This window comes from Cyprinus carpio, chromosome A13 (genome assembly GCF_018340385.1).
Source record: "Cyprinus carpio isolate SPL01 chromosome A13, ASM1834038v1, whole genome shotgun sequence".
Lineage (NCBI taxonomy): Eukaryota > Metazoa > Chordata > Actinopteri > Cypriniformes > Cyprinidae > Cyprinus > Cyprinus carpio.
In genome coordinates, this window is record NC_056584.1 from 20,202,525 (window position 1) to 20,225,556 (window position 23,032).

Here is a 23,032-nt window from a genome sequence, read left to right on the forward strand (position 1 = left end):
ACTGCACTTTTGAACTTTCTATTCATCGTAAGATTTCCGCACAAATATTAAGCAGCACAACTGCTTTCAACATTGATAATAATAAGAAATGTTTCATTAGCACAAAATCAGCATATCAGAATGATAATGAAGGATGAAGGATCATGTGATGCTGAAGATTAGAGTAATTGCTGCTGAAAATTCAGCTTTGCCAACACAGGAATAAATTACATTTTAGAATATATTAAAATAGAAAACAATTATTAGGAATAGCAATACAATTTCACAATATTTGTTTTAATGTATTTTTGAGCAAATAAGTACAGCCTTGGTGAGGATAAGAGACTTTCAAAAACATAAAAAAAAATCACACTGACCCCAAACTTGTGAACGAGTAGTGTAATATTCTGTTTTTAATTTTTATTTTTTTTCTTCATTTAAGCATGAAGGGGCTGGCATGTACAGTAGCCAAGTACAGCTAGTTATTTTGAATGAGATGTTTAGTGATGGGTTTATCTGAAATCGGATATAACTGAGAACAAAGTGGAATGTACAGGTGTGCTCGAGGATATCCCCTTTAATTGCTACTGACTGCTACAAACAAAACTCCTGAGTCCCTTTCTAAGGCTTAATGCCACAAACCTCTCAAACTCTGACAAATTCAGTAACTAGTTCATCTTCAGAAGGGCTTGTTGTGGAAGACTAGAAACTGTAAATATCCAGAACAGAAACATGAACAGTTTATGGGTGTGCCGTCTGAGGCTAACATCTTGATACCATTCATTCTCAGAAGGGCTGTACAAAAAATGTAAGCCTTCTAAGCTGAAAATTAATTTTTTGCAGTTTAGTGCCAGGAAAGTATGTCTGTGGTTATGGCACAGAGATTATTTTATTGTAGCCTAAAAGTTCTTGCACATATCTTTGACAGGATTTGGTGAATGGTTACCGCTGTCTTTGCCCTCCTGGCTATTCGGGCGAACACTGTGAGAAGGACGTGGACGAGTGTGCTAGCAGTCCTTGCCTAAACGGTGGTCAGTGTCAGGATGATGTCAATGGATTTCAGTGTCTGTGTCCTGCCGGCTTCTCAGGTCAGCTGTGTCAGGTGAGAGAAAGTCCTGCTTTTTTCCTTACTACTTTTTGGTATCTTTTTTTTTATAAAATACTTTTCCACAGTAACTGTATATATTGTATATTGGTTTTTGACCCCTCCAAAACCAAACATTTATTAAAAATGATTCATAATAGATGAATAAATCTGTTAATAATAGATGAATAAATCAGTACTGAGTCAGCCTCACATTATGTAATTGTAGAGCATCAAATTTATCAAATTTGCAAAAATGATCATATAAAGAGAAGAACTTCTCTATTTCTATATGTTTCATATGATATATGCTTAAATGGTTCTCTACTGATATATGTTTAAATGGTATAACAAGATTTTGACGTTTCTATGTATATACACTGCCGTTCAAAATTTTGGGGTTAGAAAGCTTTTCAGTGTTTTTGAAAGAAGTCTCTTATGCTCTTTGATCAAAAACACGTCACAAAAAATTGTGAAATATTATTAGAACTGAAAACAACTTTTCTATTTTAATATATTTGAAAATATCATTTATTTCTGTGAACTGTCATTACTCCAGTCTTCAGTGTCACATGATCTTTCAGAAATCATTCTGATATACTAATTTGCTTTCAAGAAACATTTATTCTTATTATTAATTTTAAATCAGTTGTGCTGCTTAATGTTTTTGTGGAAACAGTCTTTTTTTTTTAGGATTCTTTAATGAATAGACCGTTCAAAAGAACAGCATTTATTTAAAATATAAATGTTTTATAACATTGTAATTGTCTTTACTGTCACTTTTGATCAATTTAATGTATCTTAGCTGAAAGTATTAATTCTGTAAAAAAAAAAAGTAATAATAATAATAATAATAGTCTTACTGCCCCAAACTTTTAAACAGTAGTGTATACCTTCATCCACCCAGCTCTAGTTGTACCCTAAAGAAAGAGATAGACAAAGAAAGATGGTCTAGGTTTGAGACAGCCAGGGTTTGGCTAGCCCTTTAAATATTCTTCTGTTTGTTTTTATTCTCCTGAGCGTTTTGGTGTGCTTTTTCCTGGCAGACGCTATGTCGAGGCTGTTGAGGGTTGCTGTTTTTTCTATGAATCCAAAAATGCCTGGATATCATTTTCCCCTCATCATTGAGCGCTCTTTTCTCCTCTTGTAAATCTTTCTCTGGTGTAGCTGGATATCGATTACTGCCAGCCCAACCCATGTCAGAACGGTGCGCAGTGCTTCAACCTGGCCTCGGACTACTTCTGCAAATGTCCCGATGACTACGAGGGTAAAAACTGCTCTCACCTGAAGGACCATTGTCGAACCACATCATGCCAAGGTGAGAAATTTCAGTCTCTGGGACAGATCCTGTATTGGTATCTCTTTGTAAACTGCCCCTAAAACCCATAGTAAGCTGATCTGCCGGTTGCATACCATTGTTCAGCTGCTGAGTAAAACTAGATTACAGGCCTGTGGACTCTCCCACCACCTTCAGGGGGGAAAATGAGAAAAAAAAGAACTCCTATTTTGTTACATGAGGCTTTTTCAGCCCATGGTGAGCTATTTGACAGTAACCTCCCTGGACACACAGCTCACATACACACAGTCTCTTAAACACTTTCTCCATTGCCAAATTCCTCCTGAACATTTGCCAGTTTCTTAACAGCTCTGTGTGTGTTCTTCGTGGTAATGACTTGGTGGGATTCTCTGCCTTGGATGTTTAAAAGTGTGTGTGTGTGAGTTTGAGGAGGGGCAAACCCCACAGCTAGATAAGCCCATCAAGTTTCTTTCAACTCTTTGAGCAGAATCAGGGCTTAGGTGCATTAAATGGCCTCCTCACACACTCTTTCGGAAAAAGTAGATGAAAAAAAATAATTGTTTTGGAAAGTGAACCCAAAAATATCTAAATAAATTGGATTTCTTTAAAGTAGAAGAATTGGAATAATGTTGCTTTTATGTCACAATGAGCCTAGAGATTTAACAGCTGGATTTCATTCTTTCTCTTAAACCTTTACAGTGATTGACAGCTGCACTGTTGCTGTGGTGTCCAACAGTACACCAGAAGGGGTGCGATATATATCCTCAAATGTCTGTGGTCCTCACGGACGCTGCAGGAGTCAGGCCGGAGGCCAGTTTACATGCGAGTGTCAAGAAGGATTCAGAGGCACCTACTGCCATGAGAGTAAGACTAAACATTATTATCGAATTAGAGGGATGCACCGACATTAGTTATTTTCATTTTGTCCAATAACCGATAAATGCCTGGTTTTAAAATTCCAGACTATTTTGTCTAAAATAATTCATTTAAAACACTAAAAACTAAAATCTGTTGTTTCAAATGCTCCAAGTGAGTTTACCCATCATAACATTATAATGTACAGTCTGATAAATGGATATTCAATGAGATTTTCTAAAGGTTACATTTAACAGTGTTATTAAGTTATTAGTGTCATTAGTTGTTAGATTAACTTTAAGTGCACTTTAGATGACAGCAAAGGTTATCTCAGTGTAAACATAGAGAAAATGAACTTGCACCATTAAAATTCCAATATCAGCCAATCAGAATTAATTTCAGCCACCACGACCAATACTGCTTGGCTGCTGAAAATCATTAATATCATCTGATAATCATCCGTGGTGTCTGTGCTATTTTTTCAGATATAAATGACTGTGAGAGTAACCCATGTCGCAATGGCGGTACTTGCATCGATAAGGTGAACGTTTATCAGTGCATTTGTGCTGATGGCTGGGAAGGAGTTCACTGCGAAATCAGTATGTACACTTGAATAGATTTTTCTCTGCTTATGCTGAATGTTTGTGCTTCTTTGAGCTTATTTTCTTGTTTTTTTTTTCAGACATAAATGACTGCAGCTTGAACCCCTGCCTGAACAAGGGAGCATGTCAAGACCTGGTGAACGATTTCTACTGCGAATGCAGAAATGGCTGGAAGGGAAAAACATGCCACTCCCGTACGAAAGACTATTTTTATGACCCACCCAGTTTGCTGAGTTTTTGTTTGTGTGTGAGCGTGTACACACCGAGTAATAAAATACTATTGGATCAACTGTAATTTCAGGTGATAGCCAATGTGACGAAGCTACTTGCAACAATGGAGGTACATGCCATGATGAAGGGGACATCTTCAAATGCAGGTGCTTACCTGGCTGGGAAGGAGCCACGTGTAATATAGGTCAGTTTGGGTGATGCTCATTCACTTTCTCTATCTTTGAATGTGACACAGCTCATGTGCTTCAAGCCCTTACAAAAATGCTGCATTCCCACAAATCCCTGTAGCACACTTCTTACTGTAAAGTCATACTTTTACATGAAAATGCACTTTGTGACAATATTTGCTACAAGAATCTTTGTGAGTGCTTCAGAAATAATTCTTTCTAGAATATTATGATCACTAAATTTTAAACTTTATAATGCCAAGGACCCCTAATGGTACATTCACACGGTGCGTCGGCATCAACGCTTGATAGAGGGCGTTTCTGAAGCTTGGTACTGATGCAGCCATCATAGTGACAATAGCCAATCATATTAATTTTCTGGTTTTGTATGAAAGCAATTAGTCAGCGTCTGCACCAGGGTATTTGCATAAGGCGATCTGATTTGCTGACACCTGCGTTGGCGCTACAATTCATTTCGGCAAAGCTTGACGTCACTCCATTCAAAGTAAACGAGAGGCGTTGATGCCGACGCCCCGTGTGAATGGGGCGTAAGTTTGATCACTTTGCAAAGTACCCCCTCCTAAAATGTGAGGACAGCTGTAAATTAAGACTGTGTGTAAAATATGGGAACATGTGATATTAGATATATAAAGATAACATGTTATTTAAAAATTAAACAATTGCCATTTATGTTGTCATTGTACTAAAGCCAAAAAATATTATCTGCATTATTAAGAAGAAATTTTAATTTATTACTATAACACTGCATTTCCAACCATTCATTGAATGAAATAGTAGTTATGGTTGTGTAAATTGTAAAATAATAAAGTTGGTCAGCAAAATAGGAGGAAAACATTGTTCACATTCAATCATTCTAGCTGACAGACTGAAATCTCACTCTCTTTCTTTCAATGTACTGGTAGTAATTTGCTTCAAACTGCACAATCTATAAAATAACCCCATCTGATTTCTTCGATGCAGAAAATATCATATCTGGCGTACAGTCGGCTCCAATCCTTTGATGGGAAATTTAGTTGTACTTGGTAATAGGAATCTTGGGAAATGTTGTACTTGGTAATCCTTCAAGATGTAGCGGGTCTGTTTTAAGTGTGGCAGGCTTGTGGTTGCACTCGTGTTGATCTGTTCAGTTCAAAGCATTCTGACCTCTTTTGTGGCTCCTCTGCAGCCAAGAACAGCAGCTGTCTGCCCAACCCATGTGAGAACGGAGGCACCTGTGTGGTCAACGGCGACTCATTCACCTGCGTCTGCAAGGAAGGCTGGGAAGGATCCACCTGCACCGAGAGTGAGTACCACTTCCTGCGGTCGATAACTGCAGTCCTAACTTCCTAGGTAGATTTAAAGTGGAAGAGGGAATAGTTTTACTCATAAAATTTCATTTTTTCAAACCCCATTTAGTCTGAGAAGAAAGCAGGGATCCATTTTCCTGGCTTTGTCTTGCTCGTTCTTTTCCATTCTTTCTCTAAACCCACCTTACCCTGGCTGGACATTGTCGGCTCCTGCCAGCTATGAAGGAAACAATTTAAATGAGGGAAAGTGGAGACAGATGTCCCTCCTCCTCAAGCCCACCGTTTCTCCTCTGCTCTCTTTCTTTTTTTCCCCCCTCAGTGTGCCATTCTCATGTATTGTTGTGCACCTCTCGTTCTGTGAGAACGGAGAAACCTGGAGTCCTAAAAATTAAAAGAGAAGAAAAGCTGGAGACAGCATGTCAGTTAGTTACTGAGCAATCAGCGACTCTGCCAAACTGGACGCCCACGCGAGCACGCAGATGCACATGCACACCGACACAAGCTCTGACATGTTGACTGTTGCGTTCATTCTTATGTGCTCACATGGGTGTGAAGTGAAACAAACCCTCTTCTCTCTCTCTCTCTTTCAGATACCAACGACTGCAACCCACACCCATGGTAAGTCCTGGCAAAACATTTACACACACAGCCTGCCGCTGTAAACAGGCCCGTACAGCTGTGCCGCACTTTCTCACACTCTCTCACAGTGCTGGGAAACAGGCACTCCCATAGCTTCTGTCATTCCAAGGGTGCGTTAAGCTCGCTGCCTACTGTGCTTTTGACATCGGGGTCATCTGCTCGAGAAGTTGTCTAAGCAAGATTCTGAGTGCACAATAATATCCCAGCAAAAGAGATTAGTATGAGTTCATTTGATAAAGATTTTGTCATTTGGAATTAGGGTCCACTGATAACAGTGAACTGATAAAATGAACTTAATATAATTATATTTACCTATTTTTACGTAGTTGTAAAAGTTGTGACATGCAAACTGCGACAGATTTGTCAGTTTCAGTTTGTATGTCTTTGATTTGAAAAAAATATATATTTTGATATATAAAATAATTTTGTAGCAAAATTCCTTATAAAGTTACCATTCACTGGTGATATTTTTTTTTATTTTAATTTTGCTTTATGTTGTTTTCGTTTGTTTGTTTATTTTACTTTAGATTGCTTTTTATTAATTTTATATTATTTTATGTAATGTTTATTCGTTTTATGTAATGTTGTTTATTAATGTTATTTTATTCATTTGTCACTTTATATTATTGAGTATTTTTAAGTTTTTAATTTAATTTTGTTCATTATATTTTATTTTAAATAGGTTTATATTAGTTTTTTTTTATTTTACTTTGTTATTTTATTCATTTAATTATTCTGGTTTAGGATTTTTTTGTATTCATTTTTACTTGATTTTATTTATATATATATATATATATATATATATATATATATATATATATATATATATATATATATATATATATATATATATATATATATATATACAATATCTTTTTTTTTTTTACTCTTTACACTTTAGTTAATCAAGTCAAACTTAGCCAGCAGCTCTTATACAGTATGTCATTAGGAAGTTTTAAGTCTCCTTTGGTGCTTGACTAATGCTGTTTTTGGACCCTGTTTGCAATGCTGCAAAGATGCCCATACCGAACTGTGTCTGACCTTCTGTCTTTCTCTCTCCATAGCTACAACAGTGGGACGTGTGTGGATGGTGAAAACTGGTACCGTTGTGAGTGCGCTCCGGGTTTTGCAGGGCCAGACTGTCGCATAAGTGAGTGTTCGATAACGCCTGATACTCTTGGCTGTCAGCCCTATTAATGTGCAAAACAAACTAATAAAACAAACAAAGCTGGAGCAAAATGCACAGTCTAGCCACCCAATTAGCCAACCCTCTGGGCAGAGTGCCAACAGCAAAGCGAGCAGCGTCCTCGCATTCTGCAGCGCTGATGTTCACTGCCCCTCGAGAGAAACTGACTCAGTGACCGAAAGCCAATCAGCCTAGTTATCCAGCACTGATTACAGAGCTCGGTTTGCTCTTTTAAAAGCTTCCATATGGCTGCACGAGACATACCTCAGGCTTTACTGCTTAATGCATCCAAACCTGCAAATGAGCTTGTGACGTTCATGTCAGCTGAGCCCAAGATGATATAGTCCATCAGGATAGGGTGTTCGCTCATACTTTATGAACTCATCTCAATCAAAATGATCTCTTGGGGAGTTTTGCATGACACATAATAAAGACTTGATTGCTTAATATCCTTAAAACTGTGAATATTTAACTCAGTGAGCAAGACCACATAGCAATTTTGTCTTGTTTTAAGCAAAAACAAACCTTAATTCAAGAGATTCTTGGAAAACAAGCCTTTAATATCTTAAGCAGTCTTGCTTTTTAGGTAAATCCATTTATTTATTTTTTTACAATATTTCAATGTTTTTACTGAGAAACAAGACTGTACCTGTTGCTGTTCATGCAATTGGAATGTTTTAGGACTTTAAAAGTTCAGAGCATTATTTCTTACAGATTCTTTTCATTCCTTCAGATATAAACGAGTGTCAGTCTTCTCCCTGCACAACTGGCTCTACCTGCGTAGATGAAATCAATGGTTATCGCTGCCTATGTCCACCTGGAAGAACAGGACTAGAGTGTCAAGAAGGTAAGAGTCATAAGCTTTTGCAAACAGGCTACATGCCAAATAACCATACCGACCTCACCTGTCCCCTCGGGAGACCATCATTTCTTGTTGAAAAGAACATCACGACCTGCATTAACACCTCCAAAATCTTTTCTTTCTTACATAGTAATGACTTAACCTTGCCAACATTGCCAGAGTTGTCAAAAAAAAAAGTCTCATCAGTTTGAAAGTTCACATCAATTTGATGTACTAGGGCTCCAATGAATATGACAATCCTAAAATAAATCATGTAAAGAAAAAAGGAAAATATGCACACTGTGGATAAATGGAAATGTAATGCTTCAGTTTTCACTCAAGAAGATCAAACCACACCAACCCCTTTCTTGCCATGTCATGTTCTTCTGTTGATGTCTTTCACAGTCATTGGGAGACCCTGTATTGCTAACGGACAAGTAGCTGCTGATGGTGCCAAATGGGAGGAAGACTGCAACGTTTGCCAGTGTCAAAATGGAAAGATTCATTGCACCATGGTAACATAGCTGCCGCTGCATCCTATTCTTGAGGCATTTAGTAATACTTCTCTTAATTATGCGATCAGAAATGCATATTTTTGTGTCTCTTTTTTTCTTTAGATGTGGTGTAGACCAAAATCATGTCCGCCAGGAAAGGCCAGAAATGGGTGTCCTGCAGGCCAATCCTGTATTCCCATCAAGGAAGAGCACTGCTTTGTCAAACCTTGTCCTAGTCTTGGAGAATGTTGGCCCCCTGCGCCCTCTTCACCCTCTAAATGCCACGCCAGCTTCTCTTACCAGGACGACAGCTGTGCCAACATCACATTCACCTTTAACAAGGAGAACATGCCTCAAGTGAGTCATAATTTCAGATGAGAACGATTGAATTATGAGCTTTTGAGCTGCTTTCCCCTTCTCCAAACGTCTCCTCCACCCTTCTCTAATTCGGTGAGCGCAGTGGGGCGTGAAAGATCAGGTTCTCTTCGTCTAGGAGACAACGTTCCTCATGGGTGAAATTTTCCATGCTGCTTGGATTCTCGCAAGCTTTGTTGTTGATCCAAACGCTTTTTCTTCAGATTAATAAAAGCGCAAGAAATACATCTTGTACAATAAGCTCTGGCTCGGTATCCCTTTCCGAACCAATACATTCCTGAGCTAATATCCCGTAACAGTTTAATACTTAGGCAGTCATTGTATGAGAGCAGAGTTTGAGAAACACCACTGTCGGCTACCCACCAGCCAGCCCGAATTGCTGAATGAGAGTGAATGCAACAAAGAACCTTGCCATCTTTGTCTCATTTTTCTCAACATTCTTCCAACCGACTAAATCGACTACGTTTTGGGAATTTAAATGCATATTGTGCTAATTATTTTGTTGGAAAGTGCTTAAATATGAACAGTCTCATAATAGATCTTTCTGTTGCAACAGGGCTTGAGTGTGGAACATGTTTGTAATGAGCTGAGGCACTGGTACCTGCTGAAGAACCTCACGGCAGAGTATGCTTTGTCCATCACCTGTGAGCTATCTTCATCAGCCAGCAACGAGATTCACGTCAGCATTGTAAGTACAGCTTTTCTCTGAGTTTAAATGGGTCTAACATAACATTTAAAGATGTTTCTAGAGGGCCACCTTTAGCTCCAACCTGTTCCAACACACCTGACAGGAAGTTTATAGTACTCTAAAAGACTTTGATCAGCTGGTTCAGGGGTTTTTAATTAAGGTTACAGCTAAGAGAAAGTGGACACCACTTATTGAAAGGAATAGTTTACTCAAAGATGAAAAATGTCATTTACTCACATTTGTGTCGTTCCAAACCTGCATGACTTCCTTCCTTCTATGGAACACAAAAGATAAGATAATGTTTGATAGATAATGGAACCAAATGACTTCAATTTTATGGGCAAAAACAGTTAAACATTCTTCAGAATATCTCAAGAATTGCAGAATTTGTAGAAAAGTACGTCTTTTGTGATATTTATGAGTCTATGTTTCCTGTGCAGTCCACAGAAGAGCCCAGGTCAGACAGGAGTCCTATTAAAGACATTACGGTTCAAATATTTGACTTGGTGAGCAAGCACAATGGTAACAGCACCATCATCAAAGCCATCACTGGAGTACGAGTTCACCAGACACCAAACCCCAAAACTGGTAAGCAGCTCTCTATCACACTGGACATTGTGTCAATCTTTGCTGAAAAGTAGTCAAAAAATCTAAGTATTAAGGTTTCCACAGTCAGGGCCAGTCATGTTGAACTGTATGTCCTTGGTCTGTCTTGCCTGAGCAATGTTTTACTGTCAAAAGAAGCTTTAAGTCATTGAAGCCATGGAATGTTACATCAGCTCTGCCAGTTGGATGGAACTTCAGTTAGACATCAGGGCCCTCTTTATGCATGCTGTTCATCAAAAATGGCGTCCTATGTTTCTGCCAAGCTGCTTAGTCTCTTGTCCAAAATAGGAAAATGTTGTTGTTAAACTCATGTGTGCATTATTTTTTTTTCCTACAACACATATGTTTTCAAACTCCAAGGTCTTCCCATTTCCAATTGTTAATTTCTTTTTACTTAATTGTTAAACCACATATTTTTGCCATTAGATTAGTCAATAAAATTGAAACTTTTCTAGAAAATGGTACAAATATGAAACATTTCTAAGAAGAGCATGTTTCAAACTATATTTTTTAAATATTTCTCACTGTCCCGAATACTGATTAACTGTCCCTCTGGTTATTCTGTCCCTAGACTACTTGGTTCCTCTGCTGAGCTCCATCTTCATCGTGCTCTGGATCCTTGCCCTGGCCTCGGCCTTCCTGTGGTGTATTCACCGCCGCCGGAAACAGAACACCCACAGCAACGCAGCTACCTCAGCTACAGAGGACAATACCACCAATAATGTGCGTGAGCAGCTCAACCAAATCAAAAACCCCATCGAGAAACATGCGACCCACGGCGTGGCCATAAAAGACTACGAGGGGAAGAACTCCATCATTGCTAAAATTAGGACGCATAACTCTGAGGTGGAGGAAGAGGAGATGGACAAACACCTGCAGAAAGCACGCTTCACCAAACAGCCGGCCTACACGCTGGTGGAGCGGGAGGAGCGTGCACCCAATAAAAACCCAAACTGGACAAACAAACAGGACAACAGAGACTTGGAGACGGCACAGAGCTTAAACAGGTTGGAGTATATCGTATAGCAGGCAGCTGTGTTGCCGTGCGACCGAACCCCTGTTGCACTTACCGGTCATTTGGCAGGGTCTCGGGGGGGTTGTGCTTCTTAAAACTGTTGCGTCGTGTTCTGGACTCCATGGCTGTTATTTGCCTAGAATCCTGTGTTAATTTAAGTTTTGACAAGCTGGCTTCACACTGGCAATTGTAATAGTTGCTGTGGACGGCTGGAAAACCCAAATGCTGCATTTCGCATCCAGTGTTTTCCTTCATAAAAGAAAAAAAAAAGTAAAAAAACAAAAGTACACATTTCAAAAGTCTATATTTTTGTGGATACGTTTGAGTATCTCATTGAGTCTGAAAAGTTTGCATAGTGTTTGCAAATAGTTTTAAGTGTTATTTTCGTTCATAATGACAATGCTCTCACAGCTAAAATAGTTGTTTCTTCCTTATCCAGCAGCTGTGTGGAAACTCTCTCTTGTTGGTTTTACTTCTAGTTCTGAACTGAAAGTGCCTTCACAACTACACACCACAGCAATTGTCAGAAATGAGTATGGAAGAAAAAAAAATAAAGTGAAAAAATTATTTATTATTTTTCTTTTCTTGGGGCGGGACAGGTCGTCAGCTTTCTGCTGCCAATATGAAGAATTGTGTCAATTTAGTGTAGATATGTATATATTTTTTAATTAATCACTGTGTATATTTGATTTATTAACTTAATAATCAAGAGCCTTAAAATATCATTCCTTTTTATTTATATGTCCTGTCTAGTTTTGAAGGTTTTGATAGCTTTGTAAGCCTATAGCTTTGTTCGGACGACATTTGTTTCATGTTTCACATACCAAAATTTCAAAAAAGAGAAAAAGCAGTCTATTTTTTAAAAAACAAGAATTGTTTTTTTTTTTCTCTTTCTTTCTTTTATACTTTGTCAGATATTTCAATATTTGAAACTTCTATTGCATGTATTTTGGCAACTCTTACTTGCTCAATGCAGGTAATGTCAACATCATGGCTGCTTTTTGTTTGGAAACCTGGTGGCAGACACATTGCTTGCCACAGATGAAAAAGAAAAAATAAATCATTAAAAAATCTAAAATAAAAGGGAACACGAGTCTTTTAGTTGCTTGTTGGTAAACCTGATTCACACAAATCATTTCTCTTCAGCTTCGGTTTGCAGTATGTCATAAGCTAGGCTGTGAATACTTGAACAGTAGGGGGCCAATGAAAACACTGTAGATGACTGCCTTGCTTTCAGGAGTCCATTTCTATTGCTGTGCACATGTAGTGTTCTTTTAGTTTCTCTTTTATATCTAGGCTCTCTAAAAAACCCCAAACCGACATGCTTATCACATTTGTAAATTCTATGAGATCATGGCAATATTCAATGTTCATATTTGACCTTATTGTAAATTTTAGTTTGTTCCTGGCGATATTTTTTGAATGTTATATTTATTAAACATTTTGTATAAAAGGAAAATTAAACGCTTGTTTTTGATTTGTGCTCCATTGTGCTGCTTTAGGAGGAGCTGAATCCTCTCTTACACTGACGTAATGTTATGTGAGGCACAAGGTCTGTCTAAATGTATTTACGTGGTACAACGGTGTGGGTCTGATTATACCCTGTACCATGTGAAGACTGACAGCGCGACTACATGACTAAACTACCCTCCCTACATGATGAATGAGGTATTGAGTAAAATAACTGCAGGGCAAAAGGCAAAGCTTATGGTGATGAGAAGAAGAAAAGGGTTTCCCAATGTTGTTCAATAATGTATCATGTAAATTATGTCATCATTTACTCACCCTCAAGTTCTTTTGTTCCTATATTAGTGACGTTCTTCTGTGGTATGCAAAAAAGACAGTTTGAAGAGTAAGGTTGCTGTTTTCCATGCACAATGAACGAGGACTGGAGATTTCAAGGTGCAAAAAGAACAAAGACATCAACAAAGTGGTTCATACAACTCATGCCCTATATTAAAAGTCTTTTGAAGTCATGTGATAGCTTTGTGAGAAATTTAATTGAACTTTCACTCTAGCTTTTCTTATAATGACTGAAATGTCCAATTTGTGAATGAATCATTCTTGTGAGTCACAACTTTCAATCATTCAGTTGATCCAGTTCATAATACCTGTTCTGAATGATATTTGAATCAGACTTGAGATAAACTCGCTGACTCCGTTTGATCGCAGCAGAGGAACATCAGTGAAAAGCAACAAACTTTAGTCTAGCTTTTTATAACTTCTGAACACTTTGGATGAAATGCACAAGTAACTTGTATGATTATTCTTTCGTGCTCTGAAGCATCAGTCTCCATTCATTGTAATTGCATCAAAATGAGTGCTCAGCACACCCTCCAGAATTAATTTTTGGTGTTCCACAGAAAAAGGGATTTTGAACGGGTTTGGAATGGGTTGATGACATTTTCTTGACCTTAATCAAAATGTCATAACTCAATCTTCAGTCGAAAACGACAGATTTCTTGGTGATCTATGCTGAATTTCTCCATTCATTTAGTCCACTTAAATCTCACCCATCTCAAAATGTAACCAACAACCAATAAATAGACGTTTCCAATCTACATTTCTTTTTCTTTTTTGATAATCGGCTTCACTTAAATGTAATTCAAAATACGGAAGAAAGGATCTGTTGCTACTACATTTATATTGCAACTTGCATGTTATGTCATTCTGAGTACTAGATAATTCAAAGTCAAAAAAACTAATGTCTTTATTATTAAAAATTAAGTAAAAGTTATATTGTTAGGCAGTACAGTATATTGCATTTAAAAAAAGAGAGAATTTAAAATAGTCATTGGATATTTAGTTCACAATTATCTTGCTACAAACATTTTGACTGATTAAGATTTTATTACATAACATCAGACCATACAGTGAAATTACTTTAAAATTAAAACTCTAAACCAGAAGCAATCTGACTGCAATGCTTTGGGATTATCACAGCACAATGCTTGTATATTCTGATAACGTCTTTGTGACACATATCTATTATACTAAATACATAAACATCAAGTGATTTGTAAGCACGGCTGAAAAATAAACCATGTGACGAATTTATATCCATGCATATAATCATCCTGCCATCACGCACTACATCAAATGTCAACTGCACCCGTGATAAGCCAAATATCAGACGCGAGCACCACTACAGCATTCCATAACGTTGTCAGTCATCCTGCAGCAGCAGACTTTTAGCTGTTACGAAAAGCAATCGCACATTTACAAATAATAACCACAAGGAGACGGCAGTCGGCTCCAATGGTGAAAACCCCTGATCGCTTAAGGAGCGCGGTGTATGTGAGAACACAGTGAAATCAATCATGTGCTCAGCTGAAACTGGAAGAGTGGAGATTTCAGACGGATGGAGCCAGAGATTCGGGCTTGAAGCCACAGTGTGCTCAACGGCTCCCGCTAGTCTGAAATACAAATCTTGCACCGAAAACGCGAATTACATTCGTGTTTTTGTTTAGAGTGAAGTTACTGTTTGCTTGAGTTCCTTTTAAGCTGTTGCTAGTGGAATCTATTCAAATATTTGAGAGCTTCTTGGTAATCTAATTCAAGCATTTAAGTAGTTTTGTTTTTCAGTTTAAAGGCAAAAGGGAAGTACTGCATGTGCAGAGACTGTGTGTGGTGAACTCTTGTGCAACCGCCGCTGACAGACAGTATTACAGTAGAAGTGTGTACTGTAACATCCATCGTGGTGGCGTCAGACATCCTCTCCCGTTCTGTGCCGCTGCGCCCATCAGGGCTTTTTGAGTCAGCAAAATCGATATTCTCAGATCACACCCCCCTCCTTCCCCCCCTGTCGACCAACCATCAAGAACTAATAGAGGAGCCAGAGGATACGGGCTTGACGGATAGGGCTTTCAGACTTGCTGCCAGCCCGCTATGGTTAGTCTGTGAAATCTCAGGCTGGGGACTGCAAACAGAGTCTGGTGCGGCAATATCGGAAGAGGGATTGTTGGAATCACTTGATGCTGCAGGCTCTCCAAGATGTGATTTTTTTTTCTTTTGGTGGTCAGCATCTTCTCCTGAGCTACTTGGGGTCCGTGGTCGTCTCCTCGGACCGGTAGAATCAAGATGTGGTTCAGTGACCTCTTTACTGTTACTTAATTTAGATGACAACACGGCTTTCCCTTCCTCCAATGACTCACCCTTGAGAAAGCTGCCAGACGATATGGTGACAGGATGACATGTTTCGGAAGAGCCCTTCTCAGATTTGTCTGCTTGGAATTGGGCTGATATGGACTCTTGATCATCTTGGCACTGTTGGGGTTGGATGCAAGCCTGCCTGGCACTGGAGGAATGAAGAAAGGTTACTTGAAGATGTATATGCATCACCGCAAGGTATATCAGAAGAGTACTTACATCTTCTGAAGGATGGCTCTTTTTGTAGCTGTGGAGCTGGGTAAAGGGGCTGTTGTCTCGACAGAGCTCGAAAAATACTTTGAATGGCTTGGTTCACTCTGTTCAGAAAAAAAAGAGCGAGATCCACTGAATTCAAGATGGTGGATGAAACAAAAAAAAACTTTTCATTTATTAGGCTCGGTTTCAGTTAGGATGCTGTCTATGTAGGCATCTCATTAGGTTTTGGAACAGAGCTACTCTCTCAACAACTGACCGAAACTATAAAGTAAATTATTTATTTTTTTAAAGGACTCTAAGAAAAGTCCATTGTACTGACACAAATTAACTTGGAGATATTTGGTGTAGCCATGGGAACAAATCCATGGGATGTTTTGTTTTGATGGCCATACCCAAGAGACCAAGGAGAAACACAAGCAAAAAAGCTTGTGTTAAACTGGCAGTATTCAGAGGAAGCTCTCTTTTTCACTTGGTCATCAAATTTCTGATCATGTTCATCAAAATATAAATATTTCTGCAGCTTTACTTTTTTGTGCCTTATTTTGCTTGTGCATGTTGTATATTTTGTGTTTCTGTTTTAATATAAATCATGTCAATAGTACCAATATGGTTAAATCTGTATACACACATGCACACAAACACATTGTTTTTAATTTCTCTGATCTAAACTTTATATTTCTATAAAAATCTGAGTGTTCAATATCATATTCATATTTTTTGTGGTATTAAAACTGATGAGAATCATATAAAAACATCTTATAATGCTGATGTGTGGCAGATGTGTGTGTGTTTATCAGTTCCTGACCACCTGAATAGTTTGACAAACACTTGAAGTCCTTATTTTAGTACTAGCCATGCTTAACTGGGCAGCTCTGAGAAGAATAAAGAGAAGAAGCAGCTTATTGAATCCGACCCACATACACCTTGAACAGTCCTAATGAAGCTCTGTCAACACAACAATCCTTGACTGAGCAAGAACAGAGTAGGTGCTTGTGGTCGCCGTCTTTAGGGGCACAGGATCATTGAACTGCGATTAACCGGCACAAAACAATCATTCCAGTCCAAACTGATTGGATTTCATAAAAGTGTAGGTTTACCAAAAGGCCTCTGAACAGGTTCAAGATATACAGGCTATTAGTTCTATTTTAGGAGCAAACAGCCAGATAAGCACAAGGTCTGTCAAGTCATTAGAGCAAAATGAGGAAACTGCAGAGGGATGCGTTTCATATGAAGTGCACCGATGATGGCCTAAAGAAGGGTCCTCTATATACCTATATATAATGATTTTATAGAGAGAAGTGGTGTGGCCTAGTGGATAAATATATGGGATGGTGACCAAAATAATAATAAACATTTATTTGTATAGCACTTTTCATATATAAAATGCAACTCAAAGTGCTTCACAAGCATTAGATCAGTTAAAATCAATCAACTATAAAACATTCAGATAAAGCATATGGTTTGACCTCAATATCAATATAAAATAATATAGCATAGAAAAAAAAGAATCATACTATAAAATAAAACATAAAAACTGATATACAAACAACTTCACACCATATTGTTATACTGATAAGCAACTTTAAAAAGATATGGTTGAAGAAGATATGCAAAAAGATATGCCAAAGGTTGTAGGTTTTGGACCCTATAGTGCATGTGATGGTGATGTCAACAACAACACAACAAAGATAAATGGAAACCAGGAAGACAGAATGACCCGTTGTCTATTTTCTCATCTTTGAGCAGAGGCGTTGTGAGCAAGTCATGCTGAATGAGTTCATCAATGAGTGAATGAATCACATACGGAAGGTGCACTTACTGCATACAAGTGCTCTTGCAACATGTGACTGTGGCACAATCTGTGAGATGACCATAAACGCTGTACTCTTTTGTTTAATATTAAATGAAGACAAAAGTATTATAAAATCTCACAAGATAGGATCTTTGTTGCAAGCCAGGTCTTTATTTATTTGTATTCCTGTGGCTCAAACAGTACAGAATGGTGCTAGCAATGCCAAGGTCATGGGTTCAGTTCCTAAAAAATGCATGAATAGAAAAAGCAACCTTGAACCAAAAACTCTGAAAGTTGCTTTGGATAAAAGTATCTGCCAAATGCATAAATGTACTTTTACTGTCAAATAAAGCAGCATTTCTATCCCATGTCAAGACAACAAAATCATTACTTGCAGGCAAATTGGTGCAAAATAAAAATGGAAGCCACTGTGGCTCTTTTAGTAAATGCAATAAATTATTTGCGGTTTAAAGCAGAACACTCTAATGAACTTCATGATTGCTAGCAATCCACAGCAGATGCCTTGTGACTGGGAGCATGTCAAAAAGCTCTGGGAAGTTAATAGCAGCCAATCATTTTGACATTTCAGAATGACCATGCAAAATTTGAGATGCAATGTGATGATTTTATGTGCATGTCTTCAAACTGAATAAAAATATTTGTGCACATTAAGCTTTTATGTGTTTTTATGTGCGTTTTGGAAACTGTATTTGCATCTTAATGTCTAAATCTACCATTATTCTTATATTCCAAAATTCACACTACTTGGCGATATTACCAAAATCTAACAATACAAGTAATTTTCTCACAATATATTCTCATGATACATTACAAAGTAGTTATTTTTGCTAGAAATAAGTTAGTAATGATGCCAAAAACAATGCCAGTGTGTCAGTAACGAATTGAGTTTTTTGTGATGATACCACTCCAACCTCAAAAGAGCATAAATGCAATAGAAACAATAATACATTTATACGAGTTGTCAAGTTTTTACCGGTTTATCGTGTCTACCAGAATATCACACATGGATGGAAAAACATGGACTGAAACCCAGCCACAGACAGAAAGAGCAAACTCATTCAAAGCTCTTTTCCCACAAGCTTTTTGAAAGCAGCAGGTTTAGCAGGACTGCACATAAATCAGTGCTGCTTCACTCTAAATGGGCTGATCAATAGCTAGTGGGAAGGTCCACTTTAAGGTGCAGGGAAGGGTAATGCATGGGAAGATCTGAGAAAACTGAGTCTATGAGAACCCTAGAGACTCTATGTGGTGTGTGTCCACCCACAGAGACAAGTATTCATAGGAAATCATGTTGTAACGTGGGCCACTAATGTTTAAAAACAACCCATTGCCAAAGTCAGAGGGAGCAAGCTGCTGTCTCATCTGTAGACTGTGTTCCATCCATGACCTCTGTCTGTTGAACTCTCTCCTACACACACAAACAAACTCCCCCCAACTTACCTCCGCCCACTGCAACCAAGAATGGATGGTTTTTAGGGGGATATCCAGACACACTAGCATGCAGAAAAACACCCATACTCACTAACGATAAGTCCACAGAAAATAAACACACCCAGCGAGTGTGAACGGTACAGCACACACACACACACACTTGACAAAAACATGGAGGATAGGGGAGGAAGAACATTTGAATTTCAATGCCTTCATATGCATTTTACAAACCTTTGGGAAACAGATGAAAGAGACAGCAACAATGGAGCAGTGTTTCTTTAACATGAGAAACTCACCCAAGAAGCAATTCTCTCATGTACTTCGCAGGGCTTCAAAGAAAAACAAGGGAAATAAAAAGAGCGATAAAAAAAGAAACTATGTCAGAAAGTTAATGGGGTGATTTCACTGTGTCTACGGGAACAGGGAACATGAAAATTATAATTAGGGCTCTCTGTTTACATGTGAATTTAGTGCAATTATACTACCATTCAGAATTTTGGGGTCAGTAACATTGTTTCTTTTTTTGAAGATATTAATACATTTATTCAGCAAAGATGCATTAAACTGATCAAAGTGACAGTAAAGATAGGCTACGATTACACTGTCAGTTTTTGGGATTGACAACCAAATTTACTTACAGGTGTGAGACTCGAATTGTCCCATTCACACAGCAACTAACAGTAGCTTCTCGGATACGGTCTGTATGAACATGTAACAGGAGTCAAGCCTGTATTCCTTACCAGTTACCATAGCGACAGTGACCAGAGTAATATCAAAGATGGAGATGTCCATCACTTTCTGACACAACAAGAGTCCAATCGAGCCGCAAGTTCATCTGTCAAATCTTCATTAAGTGACAGCAGCTTTTATATTTGGTTGGAGAGCACAATATTTGAGTCATGTTACATGTATAGAACACAAAACTGGCGTGAGTGGCTCCGGTAGAGACTGGATCTAAAACTTTCAGATGACACGCAGCTCATTTCTCCATCACTGTAAGTTACTGAAACCACACATGAAAACACGAAATACATGGTGAACACACATTTGTGCAGCAGACCGGCTCTCTCTTGCACTGTATGACGTGACAGACAACTAGTTTTCCAGTGCTGCTGCGTTCCCACAGCGTGTGTTTTCCGAGAATACGATTGTGAGTCCTGAAAATGCTGTTCTTTTGAACTTTCTATTTATCAAAGAATTCTGAAAAAAAAATTATTATGTATCATAGTTCCCACAAAATACTTAGAAGTGTTTGTATTTGATTTTGTTAATAAAGTTTATTGGGCACCAAATAAGCTTATTAAACTGATTTTACAATGATCATGTCACACTGAAGACTGGAGTAATGGCTGGTGAAAATCTAGCTTTGCAATCACTTACATATTTTAAAATAGATAATTATTTTAAATTGTAATCATATTTCACAATATTATTGTTTTTCCTTTTTTTATCCAATAAATCTTATCAACATAAGATACTTTCAAAAACATCTTTAAAATCTTGTAACCATGTGAATAAAAAACATGTAAATAAAATAAAAACATAACATAACAACATACAGTAACATAAAACAAAATAAAATAATTCCTGGTACAAACTGGGACTTACTTATTGATTAAAAAACTTTTTACTTAATTACTTATGTTACTTAATTACTTATACTTTGTTCCCATGGCTACACCAAATATCTCCAAAATTACTTATTCACTTAATTAAATGATGTATCATGAAATTAATTCGAACTACATCTGTAATCAGTAGAGCCCTAATAATGCAGACTCCACATACATTATCTTGCAAACTGTCAGAGCTGTCATGACCTCTACAGTTACAAAAGTCATGTTTCTTACATATAACCTCAGGTGAATGTGAAAGAAATTCGAGCAGAATCCATTAAGGAGGAATGCAGCCCACATACCCTTCACATAAATATTAATTAGCATCTATTTGTCTTTACACTAAATGATTGTTGTAAATGTAAGCTAGAGAGTTACTTCTATCAACTACAAGTCATTTTTGAAAGGAAATGAGTCAGTTTTGACTTGATGACAAACTCATTCACCTTTCATATTTCCATATGCTCAATCATACAGTTTGAGTTCATTTAAGTTTATTGCCACATCAGTTTCACAGGCTATTTCATGGCAAAGATTATACTGTACATTAAAAATATAGTAGAACACAAAATACAAATACAATAAGCATAAATAAATTAATAAAAACAATTATAAAACAAAGTATTACACACACATTTCTATAAAAGATAATAGTTTTGAAAGAAATTGTAAAAGTTTTTCTGGGTCCATCTTATAAAACAAGTCCTTAAGAGTTTGTCCTGATAATAACCTTTGTCTAATGGCATTAAATATTGAACAGACTAAAAGCATATGTTTTACCGTCAAGTGAGGCCTGCAACATTAGCTCAATCATAATCATCCATGAAATGAGTTGTAAGTACCGGCACACTTTGTGGACACTCTCACAACGGCTTATCTGTACTAGTAAACAAACAAATATGTACTGTACAGTTACTTATATGAACTGGACTGATTAGCCATTAGGCAAATCACTTGCACTTACACAAGCACTTGGTGCCTCACAGTGTGAATACTGGAAGTGCAGTTACGGATCAAGACAAAGATTAGTCAGGGAGAGGTGATCCATGAACTGGAATTTGCCTGTTGCCATAATGCCCTTCAGCAAAGCACTTTAGAGGACTGTCCCAACAAGAGTTATGAGTAAAGATGCGATCATACTAGACAGTGTCTCATTCACTTCAATTCAAACCTATATGAATGCAACGAGTGGGAACGCAAGCATAAGAATATATGTTTTGAGCTTGACTTAATATTAAAGTACATAAAATGAAAATTAATCATATTAAACAGATCTTTGCTTCTGATTGGTCAATAACTTTAATTTACTTATGGCTATCTTCTAAATGAATGAATTTACTTAAATGTTTTAATCATTAATAAAAATAATTTGAGTCATTAGTATTTTTATTATATAGTTTTATTTATTAAAGCAATAAGATATTGGAGTAAATAATGAATTAATATTATTCATGTACTTATTTTTATTTTTATATATTTATAACACTTACAAATAATACAAAACATACAAACTTTTTCTTCTCTTAGTGACAGAAGATATGAACGGTGTATGTCTTCTCTAAGTATCTGTCCAGCCATCTAAACCAGAGCACTGGCATTGAAGAGCGTCCATAAAACATAACCACTCCAGAAACACACCTCTTTGTTTCTGTGGGGACAAACCAGATTAGGTGACAATGAGTTTGTAAGGGCCAAGAAGCTCTTGAAATTACAGCTTTCTCTGGCTTGCTGTTAGAAACAGTGAGAAATGGAGATAGGAGAGGAACAAAGAAAGGATAGAGTTATGTCCATAACCACTGTAGCTCTCCCCAAAGGAGAGGAGTCTGTAAAAACACATCTGCCCTGAGCTTTGATCCGCCGCTTCATTACAAGGCCACTATCTGCCCCATTCTTCCAGCACACAAGCACACAGCATCTTTTTAAATGAAAGTACTATACTTATTTAATTAGTAGGGTTAAAAAAAGATTAAGAAGTATTTATAAAATCCATATGATTCCAATGCCTAACTTAGACTGTAGTGTACATTCCAATTCAAAAGTCAAATTTCCAAACCCCAAACTTTTAAAAAGTAGTGTACAGTATGATGTGTGACCAAATACAGACCCAATTTACACTAAGGACACTCTGCTAGGACACCTTCTCGAGGTGTTTCAGGAAGTGCATTAAAGGGAAAAGGAAGAGACGCCTGTTGTCTCAGTTGTGACGACGTGATTCTGTGCTGACTGTGAACCCGCATCGCTTCTTTGCTACGCAACAGTGAAGGATCCTTCCGCTCTACCCACTTCAGACCACACCACAGGATGTGAATCACTCAAGGAACCGTTAATCTTGTTCTGACAGGGGATACAAGTCACCTTCCGCGTTTGAACTGGTGACTTTGCACAAAATACCAACCACATATCTTTTTCACACTCTCTCTTACTTCAAGAAAGCACATGTT

The 23,032-nt window shown here is 37.6% G+C and overlaps 2 protein-coding genes across 4 annotated transcripts in view; one reads left to right on the forward strand and one right to left on the reverse strand.

Annotated features, from left to right (window-relative positions):
• Positions 1–12,825, forward strand: part of LOC109099387 (protein jagged-1b-like) — a 30,264-nt gene extending 17,439 nt beyond the window's left edge. The window contains 15 exon segments of the mRNA XM_042769255.1: positions 908–1,081; positions 2,231–2,381; positions 3,060–3,224; positions 3,701–3,814; positions 3,898–4,011; positions 4,119–4,232; positions 5,402–5,518; positions 6,113–6,140; positions 7,226–7,311; positions 8,081–8,194; positions 8,594–8,703; positions 8,806–9,039; positions 9,614–9,745; positions 10,186–10,333; positions 10,923–12,825. Coding sequence (XP_042625189.1) covers positions 908–1,081; positions 2,231–2,381; positions 3,060–3,224; positions 3,701–3,814; positions 3,898–4,011; positions 4,119–4,232; positions 5,402–5,518; positions 6,113–6,140; positions 7,226–7,311; positions 8,081–8,194; positions 8,594–8,703; positions 8,806–9,039; positions 9,614–9,745; positions 10,186–10,333; positions 10,923–11,377 — 2,256 coding nt within the window. The 3' untranslated portion in view covers positions 11,378–12,825.
• Positions 12,826–15,174: 2,349 nt separating this feature from the next.
• The window catches only part of LOC109099382 (SLX4 interacting protein), a 40,662-nt gene continuing 32,804 nt past the window's right edge, over positions 15,175–23,032 (reverse strand). For all 3 annotated transcript variants that reach the window (XM_042769237.1, XM_042769238.1, XM_042769236.1), the window contains exons 7-8: positions 15,735–15,832; positions 15,175–15,663 (exon numbers count right to left, since the gene is read on the reverse strand). In XM_042769237.1, coding sequence (XP_042625171.1) covers positions 15,183–15,663; positions 15,735–15,832 — 579 coding nt within the window. In that variant the 3' untranslated portion in view covers positions 15,175–15,182. The remainder of the gene's footprint in view (positions 15,664–15,734; positions 15,833–23,032) is intronic.